Source organism: Engraulis encrasicolus, chromosome 13 (genome assembly GCF_034702125.1).
Source record: "Engraulis encrasicolus isolate BLACKSEA-1 chromosome 13, IST_EnEncr_1.0, whole genome shotgun sequence".
NCBI classification, from domain to species: domain Eukaryota; kingdom Metazoa; phylum Chordata; class Actinopteri; order Clupeiformes; family Engraulidae; genus Engraulis; species Engraulis encrasicolus.
The window spans coordinates 9,254,344-9,269,343 of record NC_085869.1 but is presented as its reverse complement, the minus strand read 5'-3'; the positions used below and the strand labels follow the sequence as shown (position 1 = coordinate 9,269,343).

Below are 15,000 nucleotides of genomic sequence, written 5' to 3'. Positions count from 1 at the left end.
ACCAGGATTTCCCCCTGCACTTTAGGCCTATACTGAAGCCAGCCACCTTTAAAGCAGACCACACCTTCTCTAGGTCCCCTGAATATAACATAATTGTAATGTAAATATAATTTCTAAGATTCCTTTACAAAATATGTCATATTTCATGTGAAGATGCGTAACATTGAAATCATATCAAGGGCCGCATAAAATGGCCTCAAGGGCCGCAAACGGCCCTCGAAACGAAACATAGGTTCCCCACCCCTGATCTACGACTACCAAGACCTAGACAACTACCTAGTACCTATTTACCCATCCCCATGGCACTTTCTCACTGAAGCCCAGACAATTGGAAGCCTGACATGGCAGCCTCCAGAGCTGGTGTGTGAATGTGTGGTGTGCGAATGTGAAGCACTTTAAATCAGCTATGTAGTTGGGATATAGTGCTATACAAATACATTTTGATCTTCTGACTGATTGATGTGTAGAAAAAAAAAAAAAACGAATCCTTCTTTGTATCTGCACTTGTTGTTCCGTGTATTTCCTGTGCACTTTGTATTTGCTAGTGATGATTATGTTCTCTTTTGGAAGTCGCTTTGGTTATAAATCGTCGGCCAAATGCAATATAATGTAATGTAATGTAAACAGTGTTGCCAGATTGGGCTGTTTCCCGCCCAATTGGGCTGCTTAGGATGGCCGTGTGCGGGTAAAAATGGCATTTAGCAGAAAAAAAAACAATTTTTGCCATAGAAATCAACATAATTGGGTGGGATTTTGTGCTTCTAGGCGGGTTTTGAGCATTTTTTTGGGCTGGAAATCATCAGCCTCATCTGGCAACCCTGAATGTAGACTCACAGGAGAGGGGTTGTGGATGTGGAAGTGTTTCTCCAGGGATGTGATGTAATGTAATGTAGACTCACAGGAGAGGGGTTGTGGATGTGAAAGTGTTTCTCCAGGGAGTAATGTAATGTAATGTAGACTCACAGGAGAGGGGTTGTGGATGTGGAAGTGTTTCTCCAGGGAGTAATGTAATGTAATGTAATGTAATGTAGACTCACAGGAGAGGGGTTGTGGATGTGGAAGTGTTTCTCCAGGGAGTAATGTAATGTAATGTAATGTAGACTCACAGGAGAGGGGTTGTGGATGTGGAAGTGTTTCTCCAGGGAGTAATGTAATGTAATGTAGACTCACAGGAGAGGGGTTGTGGATGTGGAAGTGTTTCTCCAGGGAGCTCCCGAATGGCAGAGTCCCAAAGTCCAGCAGGGGACACTCCTCCTCCTCCTCCTCCTGCTCCTGCTCCTCTTTCTTCACCTCCTCCTCCTTCTTCGCCTCCTCCATCCCCTGCTTCTCCTCCCCTGGGGTTACTATCTCCAGGTAGGGGTACTTCGCTACACACACCGGACAAGGAATCAACATGAGAATCACATTTTCATCAATATGCTTTATCCACACCCTGATAACGCAAACCATTTAGGCCAATGCATTTCAGATCAGATGCAATATAGACTGCAAATGTCAACATTTGAGTCGCTAATTTAGTAAGCTCATGCTCTTTCACCCTAAAGACTAGTAAAATAGTTAAGTTACCACAACTTAACGATGTCTACTAATACTACCTAACTAGAACTACTAATAATCATTCACCATTTTTAATTATTATTATTATTATTATTATTATTATTATTATGATTATTATTATTATTATGTACTGTGTACTGAGTTAGGGGGCTACTATTTACTAACACTACTACTGTGTACTGTGTTAGGGCTACTATTTACTAACATTACTACTGTGCACGGCTTGACATAAAAAATTTTGCATGCCGGCCACTGTGGCTAGTTGCTTTCCCGAGTCTCTAGCCATCCAGCTTTTCTACTAGCCACAATTTTTTTTTTAAAGCAAGAAGATGACTGCATGGGTTTCTACATAGAAATAAAACAAACAAATAGAAACTGAGTAACTGAGCTCTTTCTTGAACTTACAATTGACACACAAGGGGCTAAGTGCAGAATATACTCTATTCTGATATGTCATACCATAGAATAAGCTACCTGCCAAATTGGCTAGTGACACTGAAATTGTTACCAGCCACAGCCAAGTTTTACCAGCATTTGGCCGGTTGGCAGGTACCATGTGTCAAGCCCTACTACTGTGTGCTGCTACTACCCCGGCCCTTACCCAGTCCCTGCAGCAGCATGGTGCAGGTGTTCTCGGCCTGGTCCCCGAAGGTGCAGCTGGCCTCGCACTGGTACACCCTGGACTCTAGGGGGCGGAAGAACACCATGACCTCGCGCTCCTCGCCCGCCGACAGCTCCCCGCTCGAGGGACACAGCTCGAAGGGATCGGCCGACTCCCACTGGAAACCAGTACGCAGCTTACTGGTGGAGGAGGAGAGGGGGGGAGGACGGGAGAGAGAGGCAGAGAGAGAGAGAGATGGGAGAGAGAGAGAGAGAGAGAGAGAGAGAGAGAGAGAGAGAGAGAGAGAGAGAGAGAGAGAGAGAGAGAGAGAGAGAGAGATTCAACACTCGTTTATTTAACCATCTGTGCGTCATCTTACAAACAAACTATCCTTCACTTACAATCCAATGTGAGTGGTAACGCCCCATCCCCACCCCACATGTGTGTGTGTGTAATGTCACCTGGCGTTGCGCAGTATAAAGGTGGTCTTAGTGCTGTGCTGGGCAGCACATGGTGGCAGATGGACGCGCTCGGGCAGCTCCAGGGTGTGGCGAGGTATGGTGGCCCGCAGGGACACTTGGAAGGAGCCCTCTTTACTCTGGAACTCTATGGTGTCCTCGTACTCACACTGGCCAGGAGAAGAGGACCATAGAGGTGGAACATTAGACTAGAGGTGATCACGCCCCCCCTTTTCACAGCAATCCGTGGCAGCAATTTTTTGGAGATACACTGTAACAAATAGCTGTTAATTTACGGCAATTCTGCAACAGCATTCTACTGTTTTTCGAAAAAACAGACAACTACTGTGAAAATATTACTTTGAGTCACATATTGAGCATAAACAGTAAGTACTGCACAATAGCAGTATTCGCTGTTGTGGAAAAAACTAGAGATGCACCGGATCCTGATTTTTAGGATCCTGCCGGATACCAGATCCACTGCTTAAGATCCTGCCGGATCCGGAACCGGATACCGGATCCTACAAAAGGGTTGAAACATATAGTCTACTCGCACACATGGGCCCTTTTTATTACGTTGGCGCAAACTATTTTTTAGACTTATTGGCTTATTGCCACACTGCCTGCAATAGCCGCTTCCAAAGGGATTTCACTCCATGCAGTGATTGGGGTTGTGAAAGACTGAAAAGCCTAGGCTCGAGATGCACCAGACCCTGATTTTTAGGTAACATACCAGATCCACTGCTTAAGATCCTGCCGGACCCGGATCCTGTGAATAACCCTATTATCCTGACGGATCTGGAACCGGAACCGGATCCGGTGCATCTCTAAAAATAAAATAACAAGTTATTTTAGACAGCACCATTGATACCCATTCATCCTCCACTTGTCCGTGATCACCATCAGACTTCAATACCACCTGAAGAACTGAAGTCATTCTGACTGGTTAACGATTATCTGATACTATCAAGCATGATGAAACAATTTCTAAGGAAACTACAATACTTAAAAAGTGCTTGATGCAGCAAAGTGTGAGTAGCACATGCATTGTGCATGATAGTGATGAAAGTGTGAATGGCTGAAACATTTTAAGAACTTGTAACACTCTTGCAACAAGCAGCCCCATCTAAACCAATCTGCTAATCAGTGCCTGGCCTCACCTGAGTAGGGCTGTTATGCCATTATTCAATTACGGCGTCACCTGCCAAGGGCCTGATGAGTCAGAATGGCGCACATGGTACTCTTGCACCTGTATATAAATCTGGACTATCAACACTTCAGTTGCTTGCCTGCCTGCTGGCTGGCCTGCATGGCACAGCATAGCACTTGCTTGCCTACAAGCTTGCTTACATGCTTGCACACTTTCCTCTTTGTGAAAGCTTGCTGTATGTGGCATCATTTGTGGTATTGTTGCATATGTGCCTGCTGCAAATTAGGCATTGCTTTGAGAGCTAGCTTGTAGTGCTGCTTGTTTGCTGTGCTACTTGGTGCAAAATATTTTTTTAAAGACTGACCAATGCTTTATTCATCATTGGCTCATCAAGAGATACAGTAAAAAGCCCACCTTGCACACTATCATTGTAACATAGCACTGCGTACTCTGAAATTTTATTCATGCCCACACTTTCAAAGGACCACCGCAAACCATTTTCTCAATACAGCATAACGCCATAGTATCATGCTCAAGGCATTCCAGTCATGGTGAACGATGGGAGGGTGGGGTGGTAACATGGCCAGGGTACCACAGTTATGGAGAATGATGGGTGGGGTGGGAAGTTGCCATGGCCATATTCATGAATACAACTATGACCCAGTATTTGCCTGTCATCACACAGTACAATTCAACTTTTTAACTGAAATTTACTGTTCTTTTACTTATACTACTGCATAAATATTGTAGAGCACTTCTAGTTTAACAATACTAATACTGTCAACGTTCTGTAGAGTACTGTTATTTAACAGTTCAATTGCTGTTGAAATAATGTTATCTACTGTGACACATTAAACAGCACTGAGCTGTATTTGATGTGTGGTGTGAAATAACAGTAGAATTACAGGTAAATATAATTGCCAGTAACTGCCGTTATTTTGCAGGGAAATTTTCTTAGAGTGTAGACTTCAAAAATGGAAATGAATGTCCATCAACACACTATACAAGGACAATAGTCGAAGTGTGTTGCTAAATATCTACATAATTCATGTAATTTGATTTTTAAATGTATTTTATCGACTCATATGATCTAAGTACATCTTTAGCCTGATATTTCAAAACTGGTCTCTGATTGATGCGTTACTTCATATTCACACAGTTTTAGTCCATTTTTTGACAGAGGTGTGTGTGTGTGTTCTGCATTGATTGGCATTGACTTAAGGTGTCTACTATACTGCCGTGCAAAACAAGAACGCAGTAACTCAGATTTAGGCAAACTGACAAAAAAGGCTTCAAAGTTTCCTATCTGGCCGTCAACTGTGTTGACAGTAAAGTGGTGGTGACACTTCCTTGTACTTTTTTAGGATAGAAATTAAATGCACACAAAAACCCACCGAAAAAACAACATTTACAGTATGTGTCTTTTCGCCACAAAAAACGGAGTTACTGCATTCTTGGCTGGTATTGCTGCCACAAAATGGAGTTACTGTGTTCTTGGCTAGTATTACTGTCTACTCCCCAACCATTCCCATTGGAAAGTGCAGCAGCAACTCAGCGACTTACTGCGTTTTTGCTTTGTACGATGTAACCTTTAACCAAACACTGCAGTAACTTCCTTTTTGCAATTTTTGCCCTTTCAACAGGATTTTTCTCTAAAACGGGACGATGTTGGGCCACAGCTTTTTTCACACAAGACAAATGAGGTATTTTAAAGCTCGTTTCCGATCTGAACTCAATTTCGACCATTTTCGAGTTACTGCGTTCTTGTTTTGTAGGGCAGTATAGTACAAGTAGGAATAGTAGTAGTAGTGGTGGTGGCATTAGTGTTCCAGAATAACACCACCCTTACCCTCTCGAGTGGCCGGAAGGTGACAGGCATGTTGAAGGAGGTGCCGGGGCTGAGGGTGATGACCTGGGGGAAGATGGTGGTAAAGAACTTGGTGGCGGGGGGCCTGAAGCGCAGCTTCTGCAGCCGGCCGTGGACGTTCTTCAGGTGCAGCGTGCGCGTGAACTCCCTGCCCGGCTCCCAGCGCTCCCACACCAGCTCCGCCCACGTCTCCACCCCCAGGAAGCAGCTGCGCTGGGACGAGCTGCCGCGACGCTGCGGCTCCGAGGAGCGGCGCGGGTGGGGGTGGGGGGACGCCTGCTGCTGCTGAACGTGTACGCACACACACACGCACACACACACACACAAACACACACCGACAATATCACACATGCATGCACACACACACACACACACACACACACATGTATGTACAGATTCAACCACGCACACACACACACACACACACACACACACACACACACACACACACACACACACACACACACACACACACACACACACACACACACACACACACACACACACACACACACACACAGACACACACACACACGCACACAAATACAAATACATATACAACCACACACACAAATAGAGACACATTAAAATACATAATAAGCACAAGATCACAGAACGATCAAACCCACATACACATGGATAAGGAAAAAACCCACAAATAAAACAACACCGACCAAATACCCAAAGTTCCCAAATATCCAAATACAAAGTTCACCACAGAGGGGCACAAAGCATTTACAGAAGAGCAGTGCAGTACCTCTTCCCAACAAACACACGAGCACATAAACAGACACGTAAACAGAACAACAATATTTTATTTCAGTAGCCTCTTTGTGCGGATGGGGTCACCGGCGGGCCTATTCACTATTTGCTGAAAATGCTCAACAACTACATCATAACAACAGACATTACAGAGAGCATTAACTAACAGAATAGGACATAGCCATTACAAATTTGGTGACAGTAATTAAACACACCCATCCAGGTAAAATCAGGAATGATTTCCTTCTATTGTAATACCAACAAAGTTTAAGCAGAATTCTACCAGACTTAATTTGCGATGTAATTATATCTATCACCACTAGGTGACAGCACAGGTTGCACAAAGAGAATGGAGAGCCTTGCCTGTCCCCTCCACAGCCCACAGCTGCAGGCTGTCACTCACCACACAACTACTACTCCACTCATCCCCATGCAAGCTATAGAGGAGTGGCAGAAGACAGAAAATGTGATATTTTAACTGTAGGCCTAACAGAGTGATCAGCGATAAAGAAGAGGGAAAATAGAGGAAAAGGCATACCATGAAGATAAAACAACAGGGTTTTGGAAGTAAATGAAAGTAAAGAAAACAAGAACCAGTACAGTTTCTATCCAACAGGTGACTTCACTTAGTAACTGTAGATTATGATCAGCTGAATCTGAGCTGTGGTTAGATCAAATTGTTGTGGCATGATTTTTATTTTTCGGAAACACATACTACTACAATTAGGCACAGTGGAATAGCAACAACTAGCTGAATTAATGGGCTACTAGTACTGTAGCCTACTTATATCATGAAATTACTTCTACTTTTACTTTAGGTTACACTTTATTGTGTGTGTGTGTGTGTGTGTGTGTGTGTGTGTGTGTGTGTGTGTGTGTGTGTGTGTGTGTGTGTGTGTGTGTGTGTGTGTGTGTGTGTGTGTGTCCAGTTTGGTTCAGTAGAGGTGGCAGAGCATACAATGTGAGTAGGCTATGCATGGGTGCCGCGAGGGGTGGTAAGGTGTTACAGATTCTAAGGGCCCGACAGCTCTGACAGGGCCCTGGAAGGATGATGTCATGCTGATAACATAATTTGTCATTTTGGGGGCAAAAAAATTGAATCTTTCATGGGGCCCACATTTTTTTTGTCAGCGCCCCTGAGGCTATACATTATTATTAAGCTTACATGGTGTAGTAGCCTAGTAGTTACATAAAACGTACCTGATCCTGCTTTCCATAGTTGGGGGCCTTGGGCCAGTGGAGGGTGGGATTGAGTGGGTTGGCCGGCGCATCAGTCAACATCGCTATGGAGAGAACATGACACACACACACTCTGTGGGCGTGCCTGTGCGTCTCATACAACATGACATGACAGTCTCGCACGTTAGGTTAATATGTCGAAGTAGTTATCATATGGAACCACCGAGGTGAAATAAACTGCTAGCGTCAATGCACTGAATGGATTTTAGTCAAGTAGATGTAAATTTATGTGCTTTATGTCCCTGTCAGTCATTTCCTTACCTGCATTTCTATTAAGTTAAGTGATATGCCTAGCGCCTCTGCACAGGGACACGTAAAGCTGAGATGATGACTGAAACAGACGCCTCCACTCTACTCACAAATCTTGATTTATAAAGTGACAGGATTGATCCTACGCTAAAGGACAGGTTCGGTGACAGGTTACAGTCGCCTCAGATGGCAGACTGCAAAATAGCCTACTCGATATTGTTGTTGGTAGGCCTACTCCATTTCGCGTTTGTAGACACTGGAATGATCTAACAAAATGAGTAACAATATGCAGCACTCACATATTACTTCGTAGTGACTATTGTTATTATTTTAGACACAAATAAATAAGTTACGCATGCGTTAGCCTGCTTTGGCTGAAGTATTCAGAACTCTGGTTAAACACGTAGTTAGATCAGATAAAACTAATAGTTTATGCATGTGTCACTCGTCCTTACCTTGCTCGTAATGAACATGGATGAATTAAGTCTAAAACCAGATCATCCAAGTAATCTAAACCGATTTTAGTGTCAAAGCACAACATTTGCACTCAGAGCCATGATAAGTTTAGAAGGCAGTGGAGGAAATGTTTCCACTATTCTCCATGGTAACAACAGTGCCCGCAGAGGGACAATCTGCACGGGAGCGAAGGGCGCTTTTCGAACTCCCTTGTAGGCCTATGGCATTGAAGCGCTCTACCAGCAAAAAGCAAGTTGAATATTCAGGCGTTGGCCTCGAGGAAGAGATATATTAATTTCCATCTGCTTTCATATTTAACCTCTGCCCTTATACTCCCAGCGGCTTAAAGTTCCACGTTTGGTCACATGGGTAATTTTTCTTTTCACAAATTAAATGGGTTGTGACATCAGCATTTAGGACTGATTATTTTACTTCCCCTTCATTAAGTTAATTATTTGACCATCAGTAAACCTGCCGGAGTAATTCATATTTGAAAGCTGTGGTCGTAAATAGCCCAAGGAGGCCATCTCGTTTATTATGCATCCACTGCAATGCAGACTGGAAACACCTTGTCCCTGTGAGACAGGACACTAGAAAAAGTGGGGAGTAGGCCTATTCAAATTGAGAAATAGACACTCACTGAAACTGTGTGTGCGCGTGTCTGTGTGTGTGTGTGTGTGTGTGTGTGTGTGTGTGTGTGTGTGTGTGTGTGTGTGTGTGTGTGTGTGTGTGTGTGTGTGAGAGAGAGAGAGAGAGAGAGAGAGAGAGAGAGAGAGAGAGAGAGAGAGAGAGAGAGAGAGAGAGAGAGAGAGAGAGCATTTCAATTTCACAAAAGACGTCATTTACTGGACTAAAGTGTTTTTATTGGGGGGGGGTTTCTTCAATATAGTAATGATTAAGAATAATTGCTATAATTTATTTAAAAGCGAATAAATTAAATATAATTTAAAACATTTAAATAACATCAAACAATGACAACGCTATCAGGAAAAAGTACAAAAAATGTATAGTGCTCACAGTTTTGCATTTTAAGTGTTTTGCATTTGTTTAAAAACAGACATAATCCATTGCCTCTGGCCATTCGTATAGGCCTACATGTGGCAAAATACACAACCACTGACAGGCTAGAATTGTACACACTGGTAAGTACTGCTGAATATAGAGGTACATAAATATTATTTGGCCTTGAATCGCAACATTGCTGCTATTTGGCTTCTTATTTTGGCACAGATTCTTATGCCCAAAAAAAGCGTAATGGGGCTACGTGGGGATGACACAGTGTGAAGGTGTAAAATGTAAGCATTTATCCTCCATATGGCACAGAGTGGGGCACATTCACTACAACTGGGGAACAGTTTGGTAGCCTTTGCAGACGGCTATGAATATGACCAATCACTCCTCCTCCCTCTGATTTCATTACAGTATATGGGCAGTGTTGCCAGATGTGTCTGACCAAATCCCGCCCAAAAGCTTCTCAAAAACTGCCAAAATGCGCTAAATTCCGCCCAAATTCAACTAATTACATTGACTTCTATGGGCCCAAAACGGCTGGAAAAAAAACACCAAATTGACAATTTCCCCCATTTTTACCCGCAGACGCTCATCCCAAGTAGCCCAATTGGGCGGGCACCCGCCCAATCTGGCAACACTGTATATGGGGCATGTCTTCTTCTTATTCCAAACAAGACATATCTTAGCAGCTCCTAAGCTTCCGTCCAAACAGCAGAGTGGCATCTTGGTCAGTATGTGTCCCTGGGATCAGGCAGTGTAATGTAGTCTTGGAAGAGTGATGCTTGGACACATCCCTTTGAAGCATGTTTGTGTGTGTGCACTTGTCCATTTGAGCATTCGAAATGCACCTCAGTGTATTGCAGCATTGGCAAAGTACTGTATGTAAGCTAAACAATAGGGTTTCCTATCGGGTTAAGAGCAGAGTATAAATGGGAGGGGACCCCTGAGCTACTGCATCTGCTGCAGCGTAGTAATATATTATAAGTGGTACTACAGCAGGTAAACAACGACTCCCCGTCCTTACAAAAGCAGGTTGTACATGAAGGCAGATGTCATTGTCCATCTTTGTATGCAGCTACCTTAAAGTAATGTCTTTCAGAGTCTATGGTTTCTCTTGTCCTAAAACCTGCAGTTCAAGTGTAAAGCGTGGTGGCAATAGATACCCTACTGTAAATCACACCTTCTCCGGTAGGCCCCATCCGACCTATGCCTTGACCTCTAAAAAAAAGTGTCGAAAGAGAGCTAAAGGCTATTCAATATTTTCAAGACGCACCATCCAGTGTTTAGCTCCCATTAGGCCTACCAGAAAGGACGTGAATTGGGCTCACACAAATAGTAATAATGTTTCTTTTGGCCCTAACAGTGGGGCACTAGGCTGCTGGGACGCCGGCGACCCCCGGGTTCAATTTCGGCCTGGGTCCTTTGCCACCCCTTCCCCATCTCTCTCTCCCCACTCATTTCCTGTCCCTTTCTCAACTGTCCTCTCACATAAAGGCATAGAAAGCCAAAAAAATATCTTAATAATAATAATAATATTTCTTTAAAAAAAAAAAAAAAGGATGATGTCACTTCCTCATAGTCCGACACTGGTCTTCCTGTCGGCTCCCATCTCCTCCATCTCGTCCTCCGAGTAGGAGCCGTGCGAACTGTAGCTGAGCTCCGACGACGCGCCGCCGGAACGCTGCGAGAAGTCCGCCTGACGAGGAGCCGCCACCACCCCCACCCCCACCCCCACCCCCATACCCATTCTCATCCCTATCCCGACCCCCATTCCGACCCCGACACCTCCTCTACCTCCTCCCATCCTCAGCTCCAGCTCCTCATCCAGCCCTTCCTCACTCTCCTCCCCCTCTCCGCAGACCACCTCCTCCTCTTCCTCCTCCTCCAGCTCCTCCTCCTCCTCCTCCTCCAGGTCCTCCTCCTCATCCTGGGTGCTGGGCCGGCGGTGGGTGGGGTCGTTGTGTTTGCCGGGTCCGGCGGCGGTGCCAGTGCGCTTGTTGGAGCCCAGGAGCCTCGCCTCTGCCACCTGCTGGCCGGACTGCTCCTTGGCCTTGCGGCTCCGCTTCCACTTCATACGCCTATTCTGGAACCAGATTTTCACCTGGGGAGGAGAGGAACATGTGTGCTGTTAAAAGCCTGTGTGCGTGTGTGTGTGTGTGTGTGTGTGTGTGTGTGTGTGTGTGTGTGTGTGTGTGTGTGTGTGTGTGTGTGTGTGTGTGTGTGTGTGTGTGTGTGTGTGTGTGTGTGTGTGTGTGTGTGTGCGTGTACGTGTGTACGTGTGTACGTGTGTGTGTGTGTGTGAAACAAAACAATTGTAACCTTGAGTGCCTTAGATTTTCTCTACCTGGACCAAATTTGAGAGTTCCTACACTAGGGGGCATTTCTCGAAACCATAGTTGCTATAACCCACTGACAACTGCCCAAGTTGCTAACTGCTGATGTGACGGAGGTCATCTTGCACCTGTTCACCCCCCTCGGGGATCGAACGTGCGACCTCGTCAACTACAACGGTTCGGCAATGGGAGACACAGTACGATACCGCTGGGCCAAGAGACTAGTCTCTCGGCCCAACGGCACGAGACTGTATGAGGCTATCGGAGGGAGGTTTACCAACGTTCCACGCCAACTCTGTGCTAGTTAGCCTCCGTTACACTCTCCCCCTTAAACCTCACTCCCATCCCGGGTCAGCGGCACCACTGTGACGGAGGTCATCTTGCACCTGTTCACCCCCCTCGGGGATCGAACGTGCGACCTCGTCAACTACAACGGTTCGGCAATGGGAGACACAGTACGATACCGCTGGGCCAAGAGACTAGTCTCTCGGCCCAACGGCACGAGACTGTATGAGGCTATCGGAGGGAGGTTTACCAACGTTCCACGCCAACTCTGTGCTAGTTAGCCTCCGTTACACTGACAACTACGCTTTTGAGAAACACACCCCTGATGAGCACCAAGGAAAAAAAGGTGAAGACCGAGAAGCACTCCGATTTTCTGTTTGTCGTTGAGCAAGTTACGTACCTGTGTCTCGGTGAGCATGAGGGAGGTGGCCACCTCGAAACGTTTGGGCCGTGACAGGTACTTGTTGAGCTTGAACTGATTCTCCAGCTCCAGGAGCTGCTGACTGGTGAAGGCGGTACGAGGCCTCCGACACTTCCCCATCAGGCCTGCCTGGGGAGCTGAGGAGAGGAGAGGAGAGAGGAGGAGAGGAGAGAGGAGGAGAGGAGAAGAGAGGAGGAGAGGAGAGGAGAGGTGAGGAGAGGAAAGGAGAGAAGATGAAATGGGGAGAGGAGAAATGGAGGAGGAGAGGAGAGCAGAGGAGAGGAGGAGAAGGTGAGAGGAGAGGAGATGAGGAGGGGGAGAGGAGAGGAGAGGAGAGGAGAGTGGAGGAGAGGGGAGGGGAGGAAAGGAGAAGAGAGGAGAGGAGAGAGGAGGATATGAGGAGAAGAGGAGAGGAGAGCAGAGGAGGAGAGGAGAGGAGAGGAGAGGAGAGGAAAGATGGAGGAGGAGAGGAGAGGAGGAGAGGAGAGGAGAGGAGAGGAGAGGAGAGGAAAGGAGAAGAGAGAAGATGAAATGAGGAGAGGAGAGATGGAGGAGAGGAGAGCAGAGGAGAGGAGGAGGAGAAGGTGAGAGGAGAGGAGAGGAGAGGAGAGGAGAGGAATATGAGGCGTGGGAGAGGTGAAATGACGGGGAGAGGAGAGCAAAGCCAGGAGAGAGTGAGAGAAGAGGATAGATGAAGAGGAGATGAGAGCAGAGAAGAAGAAATAAGAGTTCAAGAGAGAGGAGAGGAGAGGAGAGGAGTATATTTGGAGAGGAGAGGAGGAAGAAAAGAGGGGAATGAGAGGAAAATAGAGGAAGAGAAGAGAAGAGAAGAGAAGAGAAGAGAAGAGAAGAGAAGAGAAGAGAAGAGAAGAGTGATGAAACTACTGCGGAACAACAAAGGAGACAGCTGCCTTTGACCGCCCCGATGTCCCCTTCCCATCGATAATGATAACGGCTTCACGCAAGTTTACTGTTGATGACAGCCGCCGGAGATATTACTCTGGCGCGGCCATAAAACTCCGAAGAACGCCATTAACTTAATGAAAATTCAATAAAAGTGAGCAGAGGACTTTATTGATGAAGTGTAGATCGGTTTAAGTGTATCTTTACTGTTTTCTTTCTGACAAAGGCATTTTTAATAGAGCTCTCGTGTATGGTTAAAATGGAAGAAAATAAAAACATTCCATTATAGCCAAGTTAGCAATAAAGTCTGATGTGATGACGAGACGTTTTATTAAGGGCTTTCTGCAGCATGTAACTTAACCTCTTGTTATTTGAAATATATAGGCAATTCATTAAGATGATGCTACCTGCGAATTAAGCCTGGGGTCTGAAATATGTTGTAGCCTATTATTATTATTATTATTATTATTATTATTATTATTATTATTATTATTATTATTATTGTTATTATTATTAGCTTGTTGTTATTATTGTAAACGACCAACCAAATATTTGAAATCAGAAGGGCTGTTTGCATAAATAGGTAGGCCTAATTGTTTATAACGGGAACGCGCAGCTATTCATCTATTTAAACAAGCAAAAAACAGTAATCTTTCTGGCTTTTTATTTATCCCTTTATTTATCTATTCATTTATTATTATTTTTATTTATTCCACATGTCCACAATCCGTCAAATATCTGTACAATCTTTAACAAATAAAAAGTAGCCTATGTTTCTTTCACTGTGGCATTTTGTCAGAAATAGGCCTAGTCTTACCAATCGCTGAAAGAAATAAAATATTGGGGAGAATTTGGGGAAATGTCTGCTTACCATTGTAATCAGCGAGACGTGGCAACATCATTCCCGCCCGGATCCAATGCTCCAGAGGGAATCCCCCGACCATCGCGGCCGCTTTCAGGTGTTCATGATACGGCATTTGCGTAAAGCCCGAGTAGGAAAAGGCTGGGTGCTGTGCGCCAAGCGCCGCCAGAGAGTACATGGGTGCAGGATACATTCCTGGGATGGACGTCTGGGGTAGGGAAGTTATTCCCGCATTAGACATGCTCAAAAGTCCCGGTTTGGGGATAAGTCCAGTGGGGAAAGGGATGACCCCGGTTGTCCCACGGTGAGGGGATGTCTCTGCTTGCCTGCATGCCACTGGTTTGACCTCCGAGACGTCTCCGCAGTGGATCGGTGAGCCTGGACGACTGAACGGCCGCGACTCTGCTCCCAACAGGGCGTCGATACGAAAGTTCTTCGACTTGTCCATGGCCACAAGTTCTCGAGATTTTGCAGCTTGACTAAACAGCTCACTGTGTCCTGGGAAGTGTGCGTCTCCTGCGTCCGCTAGTCCTACTTTACCAAATGCGACTTCAACAAGGAAATAGTTTCACCACTTTCAAGTTCAGCTCAATTATAAATCAGAAAATTGAACTGTCGAAATTTGAACAGTCGTCAAAAATGCATAAACGCAAATGCTCTATTTCTGTAAACCCTCTCCGCCTACTTATACGAGTGTAATAACATTGTTTCCGTAAAATACACTTTAAATAGGCCTATTGCACCTTACACTTAAAGTATTATGTCAGTCTGCACAAGACGACATGCATTGGCCCCACTCCCGCGCTACTCTGTTCTATTCAATGGAGTGGCGGGTGTTAAGGATGC

At 45.3% G+C, this 15,000-nt stretch overlaps 2 protein-coding genes across 2 annotated transcripts in view; both read right to left on the bottom strand.

The window, feature by feature from the left end:
* cfap65 (cilia and flagella associated protein 65) overlaps positions 1 to 8,442 on the bottom strand; it is a 47,490-nt gene extending 39,048 nt beyond the window's left edge. Inside the window, exons 1-6 of the mRNA XM_063213020.1 lie at positions 8,339 to 8,442; positions 7,596 to 7,678; positions 5,616 to 5,915; positions 2,620 to 2,786; positions 2,159 to 2,358; positions 1,171 to 1,367 (exon numbers count right to left, since the gene is read on the bottom strand). Of these exons, the coding sequence (XP_063069090.1) occupies positions 1,171 to 1,367; positions 2,159 to 2,358; positions 2,620 to 2,786; positions 5,616 to 5,915; positions 7,596 to 7,676 (945 nt within the window). The 5' untranslated portion in view covers positions 7,677 to 7,678; positions 8,339 to 8,442. The remainder of the gene's footprint in view (positions 1 to 1,170; positions 1,368 to 2,158; positions 2,359 to 2,619; positions 2,787 to 5,615; positions 5,916 to 7,595; positions 7,679 to 8,338) is intronic.
* Positions 8,443 to 10,892: 2,450 nt separating this feature from the next.
* On the bottom strand, positions 10,893 to 14,770 carry mnx2a (motor neuron and pancreas homeobox 2a). The gene is made up of 4 exons (XM_063214717.1): positions 14,164 to 14,770; positions 12,369 to 12,526; positions 11,221 to 11,451; positions 10,893 to 11,046 (listed from the first exon to the last, which is right to left on the bottom strand). The coding sequence occupies exons 1-4, from the start codon at positions 14,600 to 14,602 to the stop codon at positions 10,924 to 10,926; spliced, it is 951 nt and encodes a 316-aa protein (XP_063070787.1). The 5' UTR covers positions 14,603 to 14,770; the 3' UTR covers positions 10,893 to 10,923.
* Positions 14,771 to 15,000: the final 230 nt, after the last annotated feature.

What these genes read in the sequence shown, in the direction of transcription:
- mnx2a (XM_063214717.1), bottom strand. Translation starts at nt 14,602, where the DNA reads ATGGACAAGTCGAAGAACTTTCGTATCGACGCCCTGTTGGGAGCAGAG. An exon ending in ACGTCTCGCTGATTACAATG is followed by an intron (nt 12,527 to 14,163) that starts GTAAGCAGACAT and finishes TCCTCTCCTCAG; the next exon opens with CTCCCCAGGCAGGCCTGATG. An exon ending in AGCTGGAGGAGGAGGAAGAG is followed by an intron (nt 11,047 to 11,220) that starts GAGGAGGTGGTC and finishes GCTCCTCGTCAG; the next exon opens with GCGGACTTCTCGCAGCGTTC.